This window comes from Palaemon carinicauda, chromosome 14 (genome assembly GCF_036898095.1).
Source record: "Palaemon carinicauda isolate YSFRI2023 chromosome 14, ASM3689809v2, whole genome shotgun sequence".
Taxonomy (NCBI): domain Eukaryota; kingdom Metazoa; phylum Arthropoda; class Malacostraca; order Decapoda; family Palaemonidae; genus Palaemon; species Palaemon carinicauda.
The window spans coordinates 22,400,780-22,417,477 of record NC_090738.1 but is presented as its reverse complement, the minus strand read 5'-3'; the positions used below and the strand labels follow the sequence as shown (position 1 = coordinate 22,417,477).

Sequence of the window (16,698 nt, the reverse complement as noted above, 5' to 3'; positions counted from 1 at the left end):
AGCCTACTGCCAAAATCAAGACTCGAACATTACATGAGGTATATGATGAATTCATGATTTTGAAGGCAAAATAGGGGGGTCGAACATTACACGAAGTCGAACATTACACGAGTATATACGGTATACTTTCAGACATTATCCCCTTGGGTATCGTTTTATTAATTCAACGGGAGATAGTACATCTCCTAGAATTATATAACTCGATACTTGTCTCCTGTGGAGATTTAAGGGTAATCCCTACTTCCTCTGAGTGCCGCCGCAAGCAGCAACCCTTTCTGGTCTTGCTATAGAGTAGTTCATTCCGGCTTGACTAGGCTAGAGTTTTCTGTCTCCCACCTTTGCCGGCGAGGTCCTGCCTTTGGTTTTCGCCTGAACCTCAGAGTATTCGTCTTCCTGCCGGCGGCAGAGCAGCAGGGTGAGTGGTCACTCCCCTGCCGGCTCACAGCTGCCGGCATAGGAGGCTAAGCCTCCCTAGGCCGCATCTGAGGTGGTAGTATGTTGCTGCCGCCTTCTCCCTTGCAGTCTAGAAGACTAGTCCTGTGTCGGCAGACCCTAGACTGAAGAATAGTATTCTTCTGCCGCCTAGGATGGCGCTGGCACTGGAACATTGTTTCTCTCTTGTGTAGAGGCGGCGGCAATCCTGCCGCCTTCCTCTACACTTAGTATTTCGGCAGACCCTAGGCTGAAGAATAGTTATTCTTCTGCTGCCTAGGATGGCGCCGATATTGTAAAGTATGTTCTAAAAGCCATACTCTTCGGACTAAACGTAGTCCCAAGTATCTTCACGAAATGGGGAGACGCAGTCGTGGAACAACCATGCCTAGAAACTGTTCAGGTAACAAAGTACCTGGACGACTGGCTGGTGCGGGCAGCACCCGAAGCGGCTGGTCTGCAAGCATCCAAAGAAGTAACCCAGTTCCTGGAACATCTGGGATGCAAAATTAACTTCAAGAAGTCTCGACTCTCTCCAGCTCAAAGGTTTCAATGGCTGGAAAACCATTGGAACCTGAGGTCACATTGTCTCTCCATTCCCTCAGGGAAGAAGAAGGAGATCGCAGGGTCGGTCAGGAGACTACTGTAATCCAACAGGATTTCAAGACGCTAACAGGAAAGAGTACTGAACTCTCTCCAGTTCGCAGCAGTGACAGACCCAGTGCTAAGAGCACAGCTGAAAGATGCATCAGGAGTCTGGAGAAGATACGCATCAAACGCTCGAAGAGATCTAAAATGACCGATATCGGCCTTACTTTAATCACTTCTCAACCCATGGTCGAAGGCCAAGAGCCTAATGAGGACCGTGCCCTTGCAACCACCTCTACTATGGATGCCTCAACGGAAGAATGGGGATTTCACTCCCATCAAAGGAAAGTTCAAGGGACTTGGTCATCTCTGTTCAAGGCCCTTATCAACATTTTGGAAGCCATGGCAGTCCTTTTGACGTTGGGAAAACTCTCCCCACGCAGGTCAGCCCTCATCAGGCTGATCTTGGACAGCTAAGTGATTTTGAGATGTCTGAACCGACAAGGCTCGAGATCGTCCCATATAATCCATGTGATATTAGCCATCCCTTGCCTGAAGAGATGGCACCTATCAGCAGTTCACTTTCAAATGATCCGCAATGCGACAGCGGATGCTCTACTCAGGCAAGCCGATAGAGTCAGAATGGTCCACAGACGCAGACTCATTCTCTTCCATCTTGGAACAAGTCCCGGAACTGCAGATTGACCTCTTCGTGACGAGCGTCATCAAGAAACTACCTCGATATGTAGCCCCATACGAGGACCCTCTAGAGGAGATAACGGATGCCATGTCCCTAGTTTGGAACGGGAGGACCCGGAATTTCCTGTTTCTTCCATCCAATCTCCTGCTGAAGGTCCTCAACATGCTGAGACCCTTCCAAGGAACGGCAGTTCTATTGGCTCCCAAATAGCCCAAGAGCAACTGGTTCCCTCTGGTGAGGGAACTAAGGCTGAGGCTGGCCCTTGTACCCAACCCAGCACTATCTCAACGGGTTCAGAAGTTAACTGTCTTCGATTCATCACAGAGAACCCAAAACCTTCATTTCATGATTTTCTCGCCCTAGCAGTTAAGAAAAGATTTGGGATCTCAAAAGGCAGTATAGACTTCTTAGAAGAATACAAGTCTAAGTCAACTAGAAGACAATATGAATCGTCTTGGAAAAAGTGGGTTGCTTTTGTTAATGCAAAAGGACCAAAAGAAATTTCAATAGACTTCTGTCTGTCCTTCTTTATCCACCTTCATAAACAAGGTCTGGCAGCTAACACGATAACTACGTGTAAGTCAGCCTTAACTAGACCTCTTCTATATGCCTTTCAAGTGGATTTGACGAACGAAATCTTTAACAAGATCCCGAAGGCATGTGCTAGACTTAGGCCTGCAGCTCTTCCGAAGCCCATTTCATGGTCTTAAGACAAGGGCATTCATTATGCTTCATCTGTGAACAATGAAGATTGTTCTCTCAAGGATCTAACCCTAAAGGTTATTTTCCTGTTCGCTATAGCCTCAGGGGCTAGAGTTAGTGAAATAGTAGCCCTATAAGGAAATAAGGGCCACATTCAGTTCACAGAAGTGGGAGAACTGAATCTCTTTCCTGATCCAGCCTTTCTCGCCAAGAATGAGCTACCCACTAAAAGATGGGGTTCCTGGAGAATCTGCCCTTTGAAGGAAGATGTCTCTCTATGTCCAGTAGAGTGTCTAAAGGTCTATCTTCGTAGAACTTCAGACTTCAGGGGAGGACAGCTCTTCAAAGGAGAAACCTCAGGATCAAACTTATCCCTAAAACAACTGAGGGCGAAGCTCACCTATTTCATTCACAGAGCGGATCCTGACAGTACACCTGCAGGTCATGATCCGAGGAAAATTGCTTCATCACTGAACTTTTTCAGTATATGGATTTTGAGCGTCTTCGCTCATATACTGGATGGAAATCATCCAGAGTGTTCTACAAACACTATGCTAAGCAAGTCCATGAACTGAAGCATTATGTGGTGGCAGCAGGTAGTGTATTAAAACCTGTCGTCTAGTGCTGCGATGAACAGTTAATTGATTGGGAGTATCAATTAGGGTGAAAAGGTGTTAACACTTCCAGTGCGATACCTTTTAAGTGAGTGTCACCATGGTGACACTAGACTGTTCAAAATCTCAGGTGGGGAATTATACAGATAACACTTGTGCCGTGTGTACATAGTACACAGTGTTGATAGTATACAACATTTACAGAATTTATATTGGGAAAATTTACCAAATTTTCAGTTTTAGAGTGGCACTCATCATTTTTTCCCTTTCAGGGAGAAAAATATTTTCTGTATACGTTGCACGTATAATTCCTTTAACACTTTACATTTGTTACACTTATTCCATTTAGTCATTTATTCGAAATAAATGTCTATTAGAATGTAATTGCATCCTATTTCGCCCTGCAATTTGCACATTAAATATGCCAGAGTTCTCTTACTTATTTATTTAAGTAAACCTCATATCGTATGCTTACAAACAATGGATATAGTTGACACTTACATTGTTCCGACAATATATACAAACCGTGAGACCGTTTGTATATCTGGTGGATACGTATGTTTGTTCATACAATATATGCTAACCTTGAGTCCCCTTTTCTACTGTCTAGTATGACTCTTCCCTGCAGGGGACAGGAAGCACTAACATTGTCTATGATTAGCGGTACAGTAATGACGGATAACGGTAACGTCATTTGTCTCAATGGTCCAGATGACCATAGAAAATTGCCCAAGGTTAAGGCACCTATGAAAATCCACAGATACAGTACTTTCTAGTAATTCTCTGGTAAACTTCCATCAGGATGACATGGCTTGAGCCCAAATAACCGAATTTGGAGCGAAGCGAAAAATCCATTTTTGGGTGAGAGAGCCATGTCGTCCTTATGGACCCGCCCAACTTTATCTATAGAAAAGGCCTTGGCAGGATCGCTCCCGAAACTACTACATCTGTAGCACCATGCTCAATGCTACTAGGAGTAACCACCAACTTGGATATGGCACCATCTAGATACTCAATAGTAGTATGGGAGGAAGGGTAACCTTGATAACGGCTCCCCTTCTAATCCCCCCCCCCCCCCCCCCCGAGGCAAAAACACTATTCGGGGTGAAGATTGCTATGTATCGTATCAAGATATACGTCCCCTGATTTATGCGATATCCGTAAGAGAAATTTTAAGGATATTCGCGCCAGGAGTTAGAATTCTGGAGACCTAAAGGTAAATTCTCTGGGAATATCACTGTAGTTCAAATATCCCTTGGAAGCTACTTATAGGAACCTTCCATCAGGACGACATGGCTATCTCACCCAAAAATAGATTTCTCGCTTCACTCAAAATCCGTTAATTTCAAGCAATGATGAAGATGATTTTTGAGGTGAGCTCCCTAGTGAGATTAAACGCTTACAAGGTTGAGCTCCCTATGATTATTTTGCTGATAAGATCTGATGCTTCTTGTATTAGAGTAGGGTTTTATATTTCCTATACCTTGATGTAAATTGGTCTTAAAGACTAGTTAGGTAACTAATGGTTATTGAAATTTTAATTTCAATCTATCCTTTTTTTTTTTTTTTTTTTTTTGATAATTGGAATTGTGAAAAAGCTACTATTATGAATAATAATTAGACTTCTTAATCATTATTGTCTTCACAGCAATTATTGATTTCAACCAAATTTTTATTTACAGCATTCCCATTATTACATCCGTATCGCTCGATTCATGCCAAGGGTGGATATAGTCCAGAAACATGGAACAGCTGCAAGACGCCTGCATATTAGGGGGCACAATGGAAGAGTGTATCCATACCTAGTTGTGAATGATTACTCTCTGAGTGATGCTAGGAGGGAAGAACGTGTACTACAATTACTAAGAATGATGAATCACTTCTTTGCAAAACAAAAGGTATAAATTTTATATAATTTTTAAAACTTTAACTATATTAACTTGGTAATTAAACAAAAAAAAACTTATAAAGGGAAATAACTAATACCAGACATTGAGGTCAAAATTATTTATAAAGTGTAAGAGCCTCATTTCCTTTTCTCACTGGGCTATTTTTCCCAGTTGAAGCCCTTGGGCTTACAGTATCCTGCTTTTCCAAGTAGGGTTGTTGCATAGGTAGTAATGATAGTAATAAAAATACCAACCCAGATAGAATTTAGGTTTCAAGAAGTTGAAACTTGAAACTACAATAAACAGAACTTCAATTAATACTCCAACTAAATGCTAGTACTAAATACACAGTGTGCTTTCCATTCTAGTACAAAAAGGGATAATGCGGTTAATAAAAGTATAATGAATATTAGTAAACACCAACATATAAAGAAAAACAAATGAATTGTTAAACTGGATCATCTGAATAAAGTCCAAACCAACTTAAAAATCCTGTGCCATTACATTATAAAATGGGTAAAAACTCATTTCACAATTTCTAAACACATTAAGTGAATAGTTAAGAATAGGAACAAATGGTTAATGAATAACATGGAAAGACAAATGTAACCTATACTCAATCAAAAGTAGAGAAACCACCGAGTTATGTGCTAGTAAACAGACAGAAATGATCCAGTTTGCCAATGATGACCGGGAGGAACTATAGTATATACATATGCTGTGATTGACATGGCATAGGTCATCTTTGTCTATAAGATAGCATGTCTTGGAGCTTCAGGAAATGTATATGCAAATTCTATTTAAATTATCATGTATTTGTGGTGAGATAAAATTTATTTTACTCATTATTAGTAGTCTGAATATAAAAACAAAATCTAATTACTGTTATGGGTAATTTGAGCATTGACTTGGCCACTTGTGAGCTAGGGAAGTTAGCAAAACTTAATTCTGAAAATTAGTACATCATGAATTTGTGTATTTATGAGTTCTTTTTGGACTAGATGTCTTTGAAGAATGTTTGTACTGTTTATTAACAAATTAATATATGCTAACAGTGGGTATCATAAGAGATTTATGTTAAGTATATTAAATTTACTGATAAAATTTTTATTTCACATAAATTTTTAATAAGAGCAGTGAATACAAGTCTGATAGGCTTTAAATTTAAGGTAGTCTTAGCATTCCAAAGATTCACTTAATATTTTGATGTTTACCCAACAGGAAACAAGCCGGCGACTAGTTAACCTAAGTATCAGTCGGGTAGTGGCTGTCTCACCACAAATGAGACTTGTTGAAGACAATGTTTCTTCTCTGTCATTGTTGGATATATATAAGCTGCGTTGTGCCAAGAAACAGTTGGAGCCTGATACACCTGTTACAAGATATTATGAGAGACTTGCTGCAGTTCAGGTATGTGTAGGTTGAAAATATATTTTTATGAAAGTTTAAACCTAGCACTGCATGTGAAATTTATGATAAACACGAACTTGAAACATTAGAAGAGTAATCCATGTTTTACAGTGTTATTTGTCTGAATATTGATATCATATATTAGCAGTTTTAAGAAAAATTTCATCACCAATTTTTTCTTGGCAACAATATTTTCTTAGCCGACAAAAAGGGGTATTTTACAATTGTCTATTTTTCCCGCTATCCTTTTCTTTAGGCACGTGGGTCACAGGCCTCCCACCAGGTGTTGCGTGATATTGTAAAAGAAGTTCAGGGTTCAATGGTGCCACGAACAATGTTAAGAGATTGGGCACTAACCACATTCCCTAACCCAACACATTACTGGACATTTAGAAAGATAGTAAGTGCATTATCATGTTACTTATAGATTTTAGTAAAGAATTTTCTGATTCACGCTGTTTGTCAGAACAATTTTATCTTTTGTTACATTGTCGTGTGGTCTCCAGGGAATCTTTGTTCTACCCGTTCACAGGAAAGTCCTTGAAATTCTATATAAGTTTTTTGTGTGCAATTGTATGTATATAATTCTTTTCAAATTTGTTTGTACCATTGTATGTATTGATACTAATAAATGTAGTAAATTTTTGCTTAATATGAATTTGAGGCATATTTCATTGTTTTCCAGTTGACAGTACAACTAGCGTTAATCGGTCTGATGGAGTACCTGTTGCATTTGACAAAACTGTACCCAGATATGATGTACGTCCATCAAGACTCTGGTCTGATTAATGTAGCTTACTTCAAATTTAATATTGACGATGCAAAAGGTTTGTATATTTTTTAATTTCTGTGTTTTTGGCTTTTAGCTTCCCCATTTTATTGATATTTACTTGATTAATTGGAACTTGAGATATACTTCCTTCATCTTAATAAAAACATTGTTTGGTTAACAGCCTTGGATACATTTAAAGTAAACTAGCATAGATTAGAGATAATTTATTATATAATTGTTTACGAGTTTTAATCGTCTATTGTTTTTTATATACTGTAAAATAAGGTCTCAAACTTACATAAATTTGACTTACAAATATCAGGGGATAAACACAAATCCACTTGAAAATAGCAAGGATAAGATAAAGAAATACTGTTATAACACAGTATTATATCATTTGATATAGTAAGCAAAATTTCATTTGTAATAACCTGACATCTATTTCATATGAAACCCAACCATTTTTTTTACTTTAGTAGCTGGTTATCATTGGCATGGGATTCAAATTAGGCCTACCCTAGGACAAAATTCAACTGTATACATAGTAATTTTGATGTATTTCAAGTAGTATAAATATTTATTTTTCAAATTTATAATTCAATGCTATTTATTTGATTCTATTTTATTTAGATAATTAAGTGTTTGTCCATGTTTATATTCATAGAGTGGCTTTGCAAATTGAAAGTTATTGGTGCAGCTTTTCTTTTTTATTATCACCCTTTAGTATTTATATTAGGTGTAGAAATGAGAGAGGTAGGTTACTGCATTTTATTGTTTCTAGAGCATTGTAGGTGTTTTAGTAGTTCCATAAAAAGAATTCCAAAATTATTTAACAGTAATGATATTATAATGAAGATCAACTACACCTACTTTGCAATATAGTCAGCCCTTATTTTATTGCATTATTAAATTTATTCAGGAATTATACAGAGAGGGAGTGTATCTATGAAAAATATAATTAATTTGTAACATCATTTTATAGTTGACTTGCATATTAGAAAGGTGGTCAGATTTTGTCATCTAGAATTGCTCCACTCAGTGATAACTAGCCTATTGCATTTCCAGTTACTAACAGTGTATCACCTTAGTTTAATAACTTTATTCCTTATTTTAAATCATGATAATTTTCATTTATTTGATGCATTGTCTGTATTTACATCAGATTTCCATATTTGGGGAGTAAGGTTAAGAGGGTAAATCCTTAAATCGGGTACAATTTGCGAACACCTGAGAATGTTTTTATCAGGATCACTATAAATATAAAGCATACAATTGCTATTATGAACTATTGTTTTTATTTAGAAATTTTAATCTTATAGGCTTTCTTTTTTAAGGGGTAAATTTTATGTTTAATTCAATTCTTGTTTAAGTACTACTAATTGCATTTTTTTTTTTAAAACCAGAAACTGGCTTGTTATATTACTAGCTATTCCAGATATTTAAAATGTAATGAAAAAGGTGTAAGCAGTTTCATGATGTCGTTATTCCAGATATTTAAAATGTGATAAAAAAGGTGCAAAGCAGTTTCATGATGTAGTTGAAGCTTTGTGGTTGTTTTAATGTGTCCTAAATGCAAAATGACAAATTTAGAGATAAAAAAGGGATTTTGACAAAGGAAAAATCTATTTCTGGGCGAGGAACCTGTGTCGACGGTGCTGTTGAGGAATGAGGATAGGGGGTGGGGAGGGACAGTCGTAATAGGAGGCAGCAGACGTGTGTAGGACAGCACCTCGTTGTTCCAGGGGATGTTGATGAAGGAAAGGTCTAATTGGTGAGGGACCTATGGTCGTGGTTCTATCACGCCCCAGTTTTCTATACCGACACTCAAAGAGTGAGCGAGCTAGGTTTACTCCTGGCATTCCATGCATCTCTTTTTCTCTGGTATATTCAGCAATAACTATGTCTTAGAAATGGTGCTAGAGGAGTATTTCACTCGACATAGGTCGAGCCCAGAAATAATAACTTGCAGGTAGCCTTGAAACATTCTTAACATACTTTGCTGTAAAATTGTATTCACCAACTGTAAAATGGATATACTGTACAGTAATTATTTTCTTATGTAAAATTGATTGATTACCTTTTTACACTGTTTATTGGCATTCTAATTTGTGTTAGTAAATAGAATATGGAAGGTGGAATACTGTTGCTGTAGATACATGGTTATAAAAAAAGTCCAAATTATGGAAGATTTAATGTTCGGGAATTCTAGTAGTCGCTACTATTCTCTCTCTAATTTAGTCTCGTGTTAAAGTTTTCGACCTTGAAGTTATCTTATGGTTAATAATAATCAAAGTGAATTTTAAAATTTATTCTCAAACATTAAATCATAACATGGGTTAAAGCTACTGTTAAAGTTAACCTAATATGATTAGAAGACTTCATCTTTAAAGGTGTTTTGTTTGGAGTTTATACTATTAGTGTTTTTTAACATTACTGGACTAGAATGATTCTGAACTTATTGAATTTTCAGGTGAATTGGATGGTAATCGTCCAGTACCATTTAGGTTGACCCCAAATCTCGCAGAGTTGGTTACTAGTATTGGTGTATCTGGACCATTCACTGCGTCAATGGTAGCAACAGCTCGATGTCTTGCAACGCCATCTTTCAAAGTTAGTGCGCTGCTTCGAGCCATAATGAGAGACGAGATAATTACATGGCATAAGGTAAGTTGTTTTCTGCTCAAAACCAGGTTCATATAGTGTGAAACTGGGCTCTATTTCTTTTTAAGGGCATGTATGGTTTGAAGCAAAAGAAAATGGAAGAATTCTAAAATTATTTTCTGGAGAAATTTTTGTAGTGATTTATTTTTTAAATTTTTTTGTAATTTGTATTAATAAACTTATACCTTTGAATAATTTATCTAGCTCTGAATCTTACAACCCAACTTTTAACCACATTGGCAGCTCTGGTACCTCCTATTCTGTCTCCCAATTGGCAACACTGCCACCTGCTCCAGTTGTCCACTCACTCCTTAAAAATTAGTTTGTTACGAGTGCCCAAGCTGTTTAAAGCTCAAGCCCTCTGTTGAATTTCAAATTCCCGTAGTCCAGAGATCCTTCATTTTTCAGAGTTTGTTGGTTCTAAACTGGTGTTACGTATATGATATCCTTATGTGGATTTTCATCAATTTAGGTAATTTTTGTGAAACTAGACAGTGTTCTGCATTACCGAGTCTCTGACAATTCTGTAATAGATCTTCAAACCTGGTCAGGAGCTTCCTTTTCTGAGGGACCGGGCAGGGAGCATGAACCAAGTGCTAATTATACTAATTGCAAAGGTAAGGTGTTTGTTTTGCTTCTTGGTTTGATGGCAAATGAGCACTTTAAACATTTAAGCCCTTTCATTGCTAAGGGCTCAAGGAAAAAATAAAAAAAGAATGTCTTTGCTTAGTGTTGAATTCATTTATCTTTTACTTTGGGTTGTGGCTCTTCAGGTCACTGATTTGGCACAGTCGACTACCATTCTACGTTGGTTACATTGCTTGTTCTTGTTTATAGGAAGTGCTTTCACTTGTTTCATCTCCTGATTGTCATTCCTTTTTGACTTCTTGCCCCTGCAATGATTTTTACACCAGTTGAGTCTTATGTTTGTAAGCATAAGTTTATTTATCTTGAAGTTATTTATGGTAATGTCCAATAACTACATTGATTTTCTTGCAGTCCCAGGGTAAGGGTACGACAGATCCCCCATCTTGTTAAATCTACCGTAGTGTAGGCCTAGGGGTGAACCGGTCTAGGCTAGTGATGATAGTTACGTTTTTAGTTCCCTATTGATCATGTAACAGTGCCTTGGTCTTCAGGGCTCAGCTTTGTGTACAAGGGGCAGAACGCTTTGTCTGGTTTTTGTTTATGTAGACTACGACGATGTTAGGCCTAGGATGCAGAGTCTGTTGATCGGTAGCAGGGGACCAACTCTTTTAACGTGGTCTTGTTGTTGGGCTGTAGATTGCTTGAGTTTGTCGTTGGTTCCCTTCTGTGTGGTCTTGATCCAATTCCTTTTATGCATCTCGGGAAGGTTCTTCACTGTTGCACGATCCTTGAGGTTCCCTCTTGGTTCATGGTTGGGGGTTGTGAGGATCTACAACATTCCTTGGTTTTCCCTCTGCTCCCCGTCTTTTCTGTCTTTCCCTGTGGTTTAGAGCTCAGAGAGTCTCCATCGCTCCCTAAGTCCATAGGTTCTTGTCGCAAGCTGCCCCCCCCCCCCTTCCCCCTGGACTTCTGAAGGGAGCAAGCAGAAGGTGGGTGCTCAACCTTTAATGAAAATGTCTTGTTCTGTTTCTGTCATTTTTCCTTGCCATGTCCCTCTCCCTTCAGGGTTGGTTATTCTTAATGCTCCAGCAGGGAGCTTCTTGCAGCATATTTTGTTTTTTTTTTACTGATCACTTTTTCATTTTGTTTTTGAGAAAGGAGGGGAGAAGTCCTGGATATTATCTCTTCCAGTACATTGGTCTGCTTGGCAGCAAAGTTGGGTTGGTTAAGTAGGTGTGAAGGTTTTGAGAGATCTCCTTTATTTGCTCTTCCTTCCAGGTTCATCTCTTTGCCCCCTTCCTTTAGGGACAGTCTGGGTCACCATTTGCTGTTCTTGGTCCCCCTTTTTATCTAGGAACCTGTGCTCATAAGATTCATCCCAACTTCTGAGGTTCTTACTGGTCCTTGAAGAGGGACTGTTCCTTGGAACCTAGCATCTTGTGTTGGTTGTTCGAGTCAGGGATATCCCCCCCCCCCCTGTTCTCTGGAAAACCAGGAATTCACCTTTCCTCCGGTCTATCTTGTGGGGCCTGTTGGCTTCAAGTTACAGGCCTCTTTTTGGTTTTGAAGGTGTAGTTTTTACCTTTTTAGCCCTTTTTCCTGTTTCCTCCAGGCTCTCATCGTGTCTGATCTTCTATCCTGGAGACTATTAGGAGGTTCTTTGGTTGTTAAAAATTTTCTTTCTGGGTCTCTTTGGCTCTAGCCAGATGCATGTTCACTTGTCTAGTATTACAAATTTGGTTGGTCTTCTGACTGTTTCTAGGTTTGAGTTCTTTGCCTTCCTTGCCTATAATTGCAGTTTTCTTGGTCCTTCTACAGTTAGCCAGGGGCTTGTGTACTTTATGTATTTTTGGATGTGGCTTACATGTTAAGGTGAGACTCTAAGTGATTTCTACGATTTCTGCTTCTCTTCTTGGAACTCCTGCCATAGACCAGATGGTCCAGCCAAGAACATCCTTGGTTTACCTGTCTTGGATGATTGGCCAAACGGGATAGGTTCTTGAGTTCAGTTAGGTCGTTTCTCTCGTTCCTCCTATTCTGTTCCAATCTAGAATGGGAAATTTTTCAATATCCCTCCTACATGACAATGTGGTAATTGGGCTATAAAAATTATCTTAAAGGTAATTTTGATTAATATTGGATAATGCTTACCCAGATAATTTTAGTCCCACCCAGTCTTCCCCATATCTCTGGCAACAACTGATTTTTGAGGTGAGTAGATAGTCAGTTCAGACAGAAGTGTTCTCAATGCGGGACAGAACGGCGTCAGCAGGGATGCCAATGTGGTTAAAGAATGTTCAGTGTTTGGAGATTTAAGGCTAGCAGAATTATCCTTGTTAGTATTAGTATTGATTTTATGAAAATTCCATTTTTTAAGTGTGATCCCATTTATGATTAGAGTGCTATATAAAAATTATTTTTGAATAACTGGTAAGAAGAGGTATGTAATTTTTTTTTTTTCTGTATATATTTTTTTTTGCGGATAAAGTAAGATGTGTTATATATTGTGCGGATGCTGCATTGAAAGTAGTTCTCTAACATTTTTCGGCAGCAAAGACAAGAAACTGGAGCTGCCGAAGCCACTCAAGGGTCAGGTACCCTTGAAGGTGAAGCATTGATATCAAGAGTTAACAAAGCTGTAACTGCCATTACAACTCGTATCCAGTCACTTGCATCCAGTGATGGTGCTGATAGCAAGGTAAGCTCATCCACTAATCTGCTATTTCTCATGTTCATACTAGTAATTTGTAAGTATTTTTTATGTCTGCACTATCAAGTTGCTACAGGACCTGCTATTGCAAAACCATCACATTTCCATGACCTGGTCTGCTTTTTAAGATCTCCAGATATCCTCCTCTTGCTATAAAGTGGTGATGATCAACCATTGTACACCTTTGTTATTGATGGAAAATATATAGGTCCTGTTGAACAGGAAATATCCTCAGTCATTATATTCTTCAAAGCTTCAGAGGGAGCTGAAGGGTGGTTGTATCCTGTTTTGTATGGCAGTGAGCATTAGTCCTTTAGTGTGTCCAAGAGGAATATCTTGAGGAATTGAGTTTGGCAACAAAGGAGCCTACTCTAACCAGTCTCTTGACAGTATTGCAGTCTTCATTTTTTACCCTCACTGCATTGCTGTACCAAATCTAATTAATACAAAATAGCATCAAACAATAGTTAATCTTGGTGAAAAAGAAATTGATTGAACTTTCAAATTGAAATCAGAAAATTGCTACAAATACCTTGTGAAGGGAAAAATCAACACAATTATATGTTTTTCATAGAAAGTGGCTTTGAACATGCAAAGGTAATAATAACATAAGGTGCATGTGACAGGCTAATTCTGAAACGATCATGAATTCTTAGATCAGGCAATAAACAAACTTAACTATAAAAGTGAAAGAAGCTGGCCTGTAACTTGAAGTACTGTGCAGATTTTTACTTTCCAAAATATTGTAGTTAAAGGAGAAAATTATATTTCCCTAAAATAGAATGAATGCTAGTTTTGGAATCTTTCTGCTTTTTGAATGATCAAATTCAGCAACTAGTTTTTATAGTTTATATAGGAGATATTTATCGTTGTTACTCTTCTTAGAATATTTTATTTTCCTTTTTTCCTTTCCTCACTGAGCTATTTTCCCTGTTGGGGCCCCTGGGCTTATAGTATACTGCTTTTCCAACTAGGGTTGTGGCTTAGTGAGTAATAATAATAATAATAATAAGAGTTCCTCACCATCCATTGTCTATAGGTCTGCAAAATGCTGGTTGTGTGGAAAGCTGGAATGATTATTCTGCCGTCTGGTCTTCAACTGTTGACTCAGAAGTCTTTATTCCTGGACATGATTATTATTGAATTAGGTCATTGCACATCCTGTGTTCGGGTTTTTCATAGTTCTGACCATTCTTTAGACCCTGATCTTCTTGTTGATTACCATAAAATTATAGCATTCTGCATCTATAACTTGGGTTGCAGCTTAGCTTGAAGCTAACAATTCTGAAAAGTTTGCATATACAGTACCAGAAATTATGTGAGATTGTCTTTTTCCAGGCCTATAGATCAGGATACTTATAGCTATGCTATTTTGGAGAATGGTTATTGATGATAATTTTGAGCTATCCTACCAGTGTCCATGAATTATTTATGTTTTCCGAACTCTATCCATCCCCTTCACTACATATTTCTCAAACAGTTTCCTAGTGTCACAGACATACATCATCATCTCCTTCTATGCCTAATGAAGCAAAGGGCTTTGGTTAGATTTTGCGTCTTCTCTATCTTGAGCTATTAATTGACTACTTCTCCATTCATCACCTTTGTGCTTCATGGCCCTCAGCCTTGTAGGTCTGGTCTTCCAACTCTTCTAGTGCCTTGTGGAGCCCAACTGAATGTTTGGTGAACTTATATCTCCATCCATCTATCATCATCATGATCTCAACATATGGCACTCGAGTAATCTCTCATAGTTTCATTTCTAATCCTGCCCTGCCATTTAACTCTCAATATATTTTGGAGGGCTTTCTTCTCAAATCTACTAAATCTATTGGAGATTGTTTCATTGTCATGCCAGGACTTGTGTCCATAGAGTAAACACCAAACTGATATATAGTCTTTTTTATGCAATTTCAGGCCATATGATTTCCAAATTTTAATTAACATAGCCATCGTTTGATTTGCTTTTTTCAATCTTTCACCAAATTCTAATTCTAAAGACCCTGTATTGGAAATCATAGTTCCTAAATACTTAAACAATTACCTTGTTAATCCTTTTTCCTTCCAATTATATTTCATCTTCCATCGCATACTCTGTTCTCATCATAACTTTCTTTCTTCTATATATCTTCAGCCCAACCTCGTGTTATATTTCATGCATTCTGGTTAGCAAGCATTGCAAATCCTGTGGTGTTCTGCTAACAAGGACAGCATCATCAGTGTACCTTAAGTCTGCTAAATTTCTATCACCAATCCAGTCCAATCATTTTCCACAATCTCTGACTGTTCTCCACATTACAAAATCCATGGGGATAAACAACATAGATGACAACACATTCCCTTGGAGTACTCTGCTGTTCACTGGAAATTCATTTGAAAAGACTCAATTAACATTAACTTTGCTAAGTGCAGACTTAATCAAATTTACATATTTATAACGAATTCCATAGTAACGTAGGACTCCTTACAAAATTGGCCGGTGCACACTATCAAAAGCTTTTTCATAGCCCACAAATGCCATCAAAAATGGGATTTATAATGTATATGTCTCAAAATGAAAATTTGGTCAGTCCAACTTCTATCTTATCTAAATCCTGAATGTTCATCCCTCTACTTTTCATTAATTTTTCTCTTTTAGAATAAGCATACTACAGTATATGTTATCATATACTGTAATTATTGCAATGGTTTTTTTTCCCACTAATACTCCTAATTCCCATTCATCAGGTTTTGCCTCTTCATGTCACATTCTACAAAATAATCTTCTAAGTAGTGTGGGAGGCACTTCGTACGTGTCATATAATTTTGCTCTTTTTCAGGTCCATTGTCTTTTGTTGCAACTTTAAAATAGTCCAGGTTCTGTGTTATCCTAAAGCTGTATTATTCTTGTGGTACTTCAAGTACTTCAATAATGGTGGATTTCTTATTTGCATACTAAGGAAACTTTTTGCTGCCTTTTTTTTTCAGTTTTAAACAGGCTTATCAGATACTTAGTGACGTAGAATTTGGCAGTTCCTGTAAAGTTTCCACCTAAAAGCATATCATAATACTAGGATCAGAAAAATTAGAATTTAAGATTTTGTGAATGCTCTTTTCAGTTCCTATACTGTATTCATAATTTTAATCTTACAGGTTACTCAACTTGTCCGAGCAGTAAATTGTGTAGACAATTTATGCCGAATGGACCCAGCTTGGCATCCCTGGTTGTAATGTAATGTTTGTATATTTTTTTGTCTATGCTGTATATTTGTATATGTGTACATTATTTTATCGGAGCAATATGTAACGAAATTGAATTAGCAAATGGATATTTATTACTTGTAAATAAAAACCTACTGTAAATCCCAAATGAATATTTATTGTGGTAAACTTTTTTTGTACTAGGTGTTTTATATTAAACTGAACAGATTTTTTTTTCTTTTAATTATTTCATCCTTGATTGAAATTACCTCCCTAGTTCCTGTGTTTACAAATTGAGTTCATGAAGTTGTATTCTCACATTATGAAAGTGTAAAGTAGCATATATTAAAAAAGGGACTACAGAGAAATTGCAAATTTTGTACTTTTCCTAACTATATAACCGTGAGTCCTTTCATAAGAGTTTGATTTCATATTGTGGGCGTTTTAAATTT

At 37.5% G+C, this 16,698-nt stretch overlaps 1 protein-coding gene across 6 annotated transcripts in view; it reads left to right on the top strand.

Annotated features, from left to right (window-relative positions):
• Nipped-A (Transcription-associated protein Nipped-A) overlaps positions 1-16,477 on the top strand; it is a 124,155-nt gene extending 107,678 nt beyond the window's left edge. For 4 of the 6 annotated variants that reach the window (XM_068386924.1, XM_068386923.1, XM_068386921.1 and 1 more), the window contains 7 exons: positions 4,719-4,934; positions 6,147-6,335; positions 6,592-6,735; positions 7,021-7,162; positions 9,578-9,771; positions 12,887-13,054; positions 16,199-16,477. In XM_068386924.1, the coding sequence (XP_068243025.1) occupies positions 4,719-4,934; positions 6,147-6,335; positions 6,592-6,735; positions 7,021-7,162; positions 9,578-9,771; positions 12,887-13,054; positions 16,199-16,276 (1,131 nt within the window). In that variant the 3' untranslated portion in view covers positions 16,277-16,477. The remainder of the gene's footprint in view (positions 1-4,718; positions 4,935-6,146; positions 6,336-6,591; positions 6,736-7,020; positions 7,163-9,577; positions 9,772-12,886; positions 13,055-16,198) is intronic. The other 2 variants (XM_068386925.1, XM_068386922.1) reach the window with 1 other exon arrangement.
• Positions 16,478-16,698: the final 221 nt, after the last annotated feature.